The sequence below is a fragment of the Lactuca serriola genome, chromosome 5 (genome assembly GCF_051521515.1).
Source record: "Lactuca serriola cultivar US96UC23 chromosome 5, Lser_US96UC23_V15, whole genome shotgun sequence".
Lineage (NCBI taxonomy): Eukaryota > Viridiplantae > Streptophyta > Magnoliopsida > Asterales > Asteraceae > Lactuca > Lactuca serriola.
This window is the reverse complement of record NC_136412.1, coordinates 300612645-300619678: the sequence shown is the minus strand read 5'-3', so window position 1 is coordinate 300619678 and position 7034 is coordinate 300612645. Positions and strand designations below refer to the sequence as shown.

At 31.9% G+C, this 7034-nt stretch overlaps 1 protein-coding gene across 1 annotated transcript; it reads left to right on the top strand.

Annotated features, from left to right (window-relative positions):
• The first annotated feature begins 2210 nt into the window (after positions 1–2210).
• Positions 2211–3282, top strand: LOC145051745 (peroxidase 5-like). Its single transcript, XM_078999569.1, has 2 exons — positions 2211–2435; positions 2524–3282. Exons 1-2 carry the CDS (start codon positions 2211–2213, stop codon positions 3280–3282), a joined length of 984 nt encoding a protein of 327 aa, XP_078855695.1.
• Positions 3283–7034: the final 3752 nt, after the last annotated feature.

Below are 7034 nucleotides of genomic sequence, written 5' to 3'. Positions count from 1 at the left end.
CCAAGACACCCAGGGTGGTCTGGATAGGCTGTAGGCCTTGTAAGGCGATCCGGTCATGTCGAACGTCGTACATCGGTCCAGATAGGTTGTAGGCCCTGCGAGACGGTCCAGTCAGGTTGAAGGCTCATAGTTCCATGTTATTGTTTTTATGTTGTGTGATGGTACTTTGGATGAATTCACTAATCTTTGGCTTACGGTTTTAGTTTAATGTTTCAGGTACTTCAGAGGATCGTGGGAAAGCAAATATGTGATCGTGCACATCTCCTTGTTTTTTTATGACATTAGATCTTGGGATACTTTGATTTTGAATAATACTTTTGAAACAATGGTTTTGTAAACACTTTATGGATGAAATGTGTTGTTTTTGAAAAGTGAAAATTTATTGTGATTTTGGGATGTTACATCTTTACTCCACCTTTCTCTCCAACACAATTGCCCTCACATTTCTCTCTAACACAACTGTCCTCACCTTTCTCTCCAACACCACTTCAGTCGTTCATTAACAGATCTGACGAAGCCCATAATGACAGCACCGGTAGCAGGTAAGTTTGATGACGACATGGAAGTATTCAAGAGTAATCCTTCAATTTCCTGCCACAATAAAGAGTAAATTTGGGTATTTCTCCAGAAACCATCTAGATTCCGACTGCCCTCCATCTAAAAACATGCGACACTTTCCTTTGAAACCGACGACATCCTCCTCTGTAACTACAAAATGTTAAACGTGAATAGGATCCACCACCACCATCCAAAAATTTGTGTATTTTTGAAATTGGTTCACATTTCTACTCCACCCTATCTCTAACCGGGAATCATTTCAACAAAAATGGAGATTAGGGTTCGTTTTGGTTGGAAATCAGAAGAACATTATTGAACAAAACTCTGTAATGGTTATGATGGGAATGTGGATACTCCAGATCGAGATATTTTTTGTGTATGTTTAATCTTCAATAAGGGTGGATTGTTGGTTATAGTCGTTAATGGCAAAAGTGGGTTGTGGTGGTCGTCAATGGTAGAAGTCGGTGGTGATAGTGTTGTATTTGATTTCATATTCTCAGGTGCATGTAGTGGTGACTTTTAGATTTCATATTCTGAAGTCAGAGATAGAGAGTGTGTGTGTGTGTGTGTGTATGTGTGTGTCTGTGTGAGTGAGTGAGTGAGAGAGTAGGAAAGAGATCAGGTGAAAGATTCGGTGGATGAGGATGGTGGGACCACATGTAAAAGTCAACAAATTTCTAAATTAGTTAATAATAAACAAACAATTAAAAACTTAAAAGAAATAAACAAGGGTAATATGTTTTTTCATATTTGTCAGGGACCAAAAACGTAACAAAACAATAACACGGAGATAGTCCTAGTGCAAAACAAAAGTTAGAGACCAAACATGAAATTTTGACAAACCATTTCAGTAATTTGTTATGTTAGAGAGAGTATATATGTCATCATTCCTACATCCTCTCTAATAAATGAATGTTTTTTTGTCACTTATCAAATTCTCAAGAGTTTTGCCACATGTAATTTTGTAGAAGTTTTAGAATTATTATTTTCCACTTGTCATTTTTTGAGAATTTCTGTTTTTTAAAATAAAATTTCACATAAGGAAAGAAAATCATTATATTAATTTGATAATAAAGTCTCATAAATGCTCTAAAAAGATTTGATTTTTTTTATAAAGGTTTCAAAAGATTACACTATGATATGTAAAAGTATTATTTTATAAATATTTAATGTTTAAATATTGATATTAAATTTTTATTTTTAATAAACTCGTGTAATACATGGGTCTCACAATTAGTATAAAAATAAAATAAAACAATAGTTAATGTAAATCAGATAATTTTTTTTAAAACTTAACTCATTAAAATCCAATATATTAATTGCAACAAAATAATCTATAAAATATAATTATAATATAATAATATATATTGGTAATAGAAATATTGTAATTGTATAGCACAATAACATATATAAAATAACAAATATATAAGTCCCACATTTGTCATTGCACGATGAAGGGTGACTTGGCCTCTCCCAAGTACTTTGCAAGACTATTAGCAAGCCGGCAGGTCATAGTTTTGTATTTCTATGAACAAGTGCCGAGCCAATATATACTTTGTCAGTCACCCTCAATTCCTCAATTCCTCAATTTAATCCTTCACATCTCTCTTTCTCTCTCACTCTCTCTCAATAATTTAACCAAGATGATGAAGATGTATTGGGTGGTTACATGGTTCATGAAGCTCTGTATGTTATGCATGCTTCTGATGACTTTGGATACAACCGAAGCTCAAAAACAGTTGAAACTGGGGTTCTATAAAACCACATGTCCGGCTGCTGAGAAGATAGTGCGAGACACAGTGAATAAGGCAGTCACCGCCAACCCTGGAATGGCTGCAGGAATCATTCGTCTCTACTTCCACGACTGCTTTGTCAGGGTAACTATATCATGATCATCAGCTTCATTTCTAACTTGTATCACTTTACATCGTTAATTTTCTAACTTTTTTTATGATATATTCGTAGGGTTGCGACGCTTCACTTCTACTTAAGACAGTGGCAGGCAGTGAAATCGAGTCAGAGCAAGATGCCGGAGCAAATGCCGGCACTCTGAGAGGACTCGAGATAATAGATCAGGCTAAAGCAAAGATAGAAGCTGCATGCCCTAACACTGTCTCATGTGCTGACATCTTGGCTTTCGCTGCCCGAGATAGCACCACCATTGTTGGTGGTTTCTATTATGCTATCCCATCAGGACGAAGGGACGGAAGGGTTTCAAACATAGATGAAGTAGACCTCCCGTCACCGGATTCTGACGTGGACACCCTGAAGAAGGAGTTTGTGGCTAAAGGTTTGAGTGTTGGAGACATGGTCGCATTGTCTGGAGCTCACTCTATTGGGAGAGCAGGATGTAATTTTGCTACACAACGATTATATTTCTTTAACGGCTCACATACTGATCCCTCGTTGGATCCAAAATATGCAGCAGCTTTGAAAAAGAAATGCCCGAAGAGTCGAATCTCTGGGACTGCGGATCTTGATCTAGTGACCCCGAATCGCCTGGACAATCAATATTATTCTAACGTGAAACAACACAAGGTTATGTTATCATCGGATCAAACGCTCGTTGATAGTAAATTTACAGCCGCATTGGTATCTAAATACTCGAGTAACTTGGCTGCTTGGAGAAACGACTTTTCTGCAGCGATGATACGTTTAGGTTCTCTTGAAGTATTGACAGGGACAAAAGGTGAAATTCGTAAGAAGTGTGGGGTTCGAAACTAAATTTTCTTTAATGTATACTTTGTTGTATCATTATCGTTTTGGTTTTAATTGATTTCTTATATATGTATTCTTTATTCTTCAAGAATGAAATTGGCTGTGCTTTTTATTCAAATCTCATGTTAAGATATTGCTTGATATTAAATACTATAAACATAGTAGGATTATATATACTATTGAAGTAGCTATATGATCTTTACAATACGGAAGAAATAATGTTGCATGTTCTTGATGTCTCATTTGATGTCTTCTTTATCGAAGACTTAATGTAAGCTATGACATTATAGGGAATATATATGATTTAACCATTTTATTTGACAAAGTAGAATCACACAGAAAGATTTTACTTTAAGCTAATTAAATTTTAACTATAATTACACTATTCGTATAAAACCGAATTATCTAGCTGGACAATTTGGATTGAACTATTTGGTTCGGATATTCGAACTTTTGGATTGAACTATTTGGTTCGGATATTCGAACTTTTGGATTGAACTATTTGGTTCGGATATTCGAACTTTTGGATTGGTTTTCAACAAAACCTAATTATTATTTTGGATTTCGAATTGGTTTTGATTTACAAAATAAGAACCGAATAAACCAAAAAAACAGAATAAACATTTATTATTTATCTATTTATAATATATATCTATAGTTATTTATTAATTTTGTAAATTATTTTTTCAAATAGGTTCAAAACGTTTCACCCGATAAAAAAGTCATTAATATGCATTTTCTCTCAAGAAATTTCTATCTATAAAATATTTAACTATAACATATCTTCTTATTAGCTGTTTATAAATTTCAAATCACAACTAAATAATTTGTTTTTGTTTCTTGTGTAAAGTTGAGTAATATTATAATTATATGTCGTTTTAAAATGTTTCGGTTTTTGAAAACCGAATTATAAAAACCGATCCAACCGAATTGTAATTGGATCGGATCGAATCAGATTTGAATTTAGCTTAGACTATTCGGATCTATGTTTTGAAAACCGAAATCAATTTGGAATCACTTGATTGGATCGGATTAAACCGATCCATACAAACGAACACCCCTAATCAAAATCACATGATTATCAGACGTATTACTAAATTAATTTATGACCTTTGCCACAAAAGAGTAATTAATTTCAATATAACACCTGATCACCATATGCTTTTCATATATATAGTTGAATGTAATTTGAATAACCGAACTAGTAAAATATCAGGGTAAAATATGTGTTAAATAGTCTTACAACATAAACATAAATCATTGAGCATGTTAATTGTAGGGGTATATCTTACAATGGTCCACGTCCGGTTATAGAAACATACATATATAGATTAGCTTTTTTAAAGTCAAACTATTACACTTATGATTTAAAATTAAATTCACCCAAAACACATTTTCATAGTTAAAAAGCTGTGCATGCCTCTAACATCTTCTTTAGAATTTAGTGACATTCATAAATTGCTTTTTCTCAGATTTATCAATATTAACACATTCTTCAAACAATGTTTTTGTTCTACTTTCTTAACTAAGTCAAACTATGCAACTTTCTTGTATTCAACCTTATTCAAAACCGAAATACATAATTCCAAGTTCCAACCATGTTTCTTGTTACAAACAACTTCTAAAAACCTATGAAGTTTCTAAATTGAGATAAAAGCTAATGCATTATGTTTCTTAACTTAAAGAACGCGTTTTATACACAACATATATATCATTGCTTTTGATTGAAGCATACGCTCAATCTTCTTAATTCTTATAATATTGGAAGTCTTTTATGCATGTGGAATAGAAATTAAACATTTTAACATAAACAATTTGATGTTATAATTTACATTTGTTGTTCCATTATGTTGGTCATTTTTAAACATGTTAGGATTATCACATGGGTATCAAAAGAAATTTTAAGCATTGTTCATATATGAATTAGTTGGGGCGGAGGCACTACAAAAACATCTTAAATAGCTATGGAAAAGTTATATAGCTAGATACTGAATTCCATAGCTAAGTCTGGATAGCTACGTTAACATAAAAATTAAAAATAAATTTCGAACGTAGATCCTTGTATTATTTTTTTATTCACAATTATATTTTCATAGTTAATTTGAGACGATTGTTACTACGACATCTATTATGTAAAAAAAATAACAGTTATAATAAAATGACTATAGAAATAGAGAATTTGTGGCAAAATGGCTTTGCCACATTCAATAGCAAAATCGAGACAAACATAATCCGTATCAAATTTGGTATGTTGTGTGCCAAATTTTTTAAAAATTATTACAATATATTTGTAACATTTTCGAAATTAATCTTTTTTTTTTTAAATCATGTAGGTTTTTATTATAAAATCCAAATGTGCGATATATGGAAATTCTATAAATATAATATAAAAGTGATATAAATTCTATGACACCGTTTATTAAATGTAGGTCTTTAGACCATTATGAAGTCGTACCCAATGTACCGGTCCATGGTGTGGATGGCATTGGTAGGGTTTTTTTTTTCTGTGGGGGGAGGGAGGGGGTTCAAAACTATCAAAAAATAAAAATTATAGAGTAATAAAAATGATAAATAAGAGAGTACATGTTTGTGATCTTTGAATTGTATAATATTTGTTTGTTTGTCGAGTTCTTGGATGATATTTTTATGATAGGTGATCTGCTATTCAGAAGTTAGAAACTTCAACAAACAAATTCGAGAGTAAGCACATTTCACAAATTTTCATTCTATTTATTTCATAGGATCAGCGATCTTTATATAGGCAAATATTTTACAAACAGAAAACAACATACTAACTATTGTTAGTCAATTACATATATTAGACATGCCTAATTTTACATTATTGTTATATAGGACATGTGTTTGATTCTACTATTCATCATGCACAATACACACATAATATTGCATATTTGATACTTACTATTACACATTGGACATAAAACGATATCTTAAAATTATTACATTTTTGACAAGTAATAATAATTGTATCGTGATTGGATATCATAAGAATCCAATGATTCATGTATCTTATTCCATACACTAAAGAGTCATAACATATACATGATAATATAACAATTTCTTAAAATAAACGCCAAGGAAAATCAATAAAGATAAGGAAACAAGTCTTGAAAATAAAGAAGATACGATTTCCTTTTTGCAGCTAATTGTCACCAACCATCAAGTTTAAGGTTTCATGCACAAAGATCGGAGGAACATTCCTCTGATAATTCTACTATGAATAACAATGTTGAAGGGTCTAATTGTCTAAACGCTTCCATTAGAATTAAATAGGATAAATTTGAGAACATTGCGTTTCGACCATTATATCTTTATTAGTTATGGATATATTCACTTTTTTGACATTTTGGCTGGATTAGAATTTAGAGATACATGACATTGTAATTTAGTTAGCTTGTCATTTTGCACTTTTTTGTTGTCCCACCACAAGACTTTTGTGAAAAAATTGTTGACTCTAAGCATTTTCCCATAAATTTAAGATCGTACTTCTTTCAATATATACTTATATCATCCTTGAAATGCAAGATTTTACAAGGAAAACAAAAAAAACCCTAAGAATCCTTTTATCCAAATAGATTTTTTGAAGTGCATAATAAAAAAGGGTAAATGCCATGGTAACATAACATATCAACATACATGTTCTTTGGTTCTTTTCTCGAAACCACTTAGAGAAACCATGAACACCATTTTCATCTTTCCATTTCAATGGTGGGATCAAAATCAAAGGTTAAAGCTCCAAA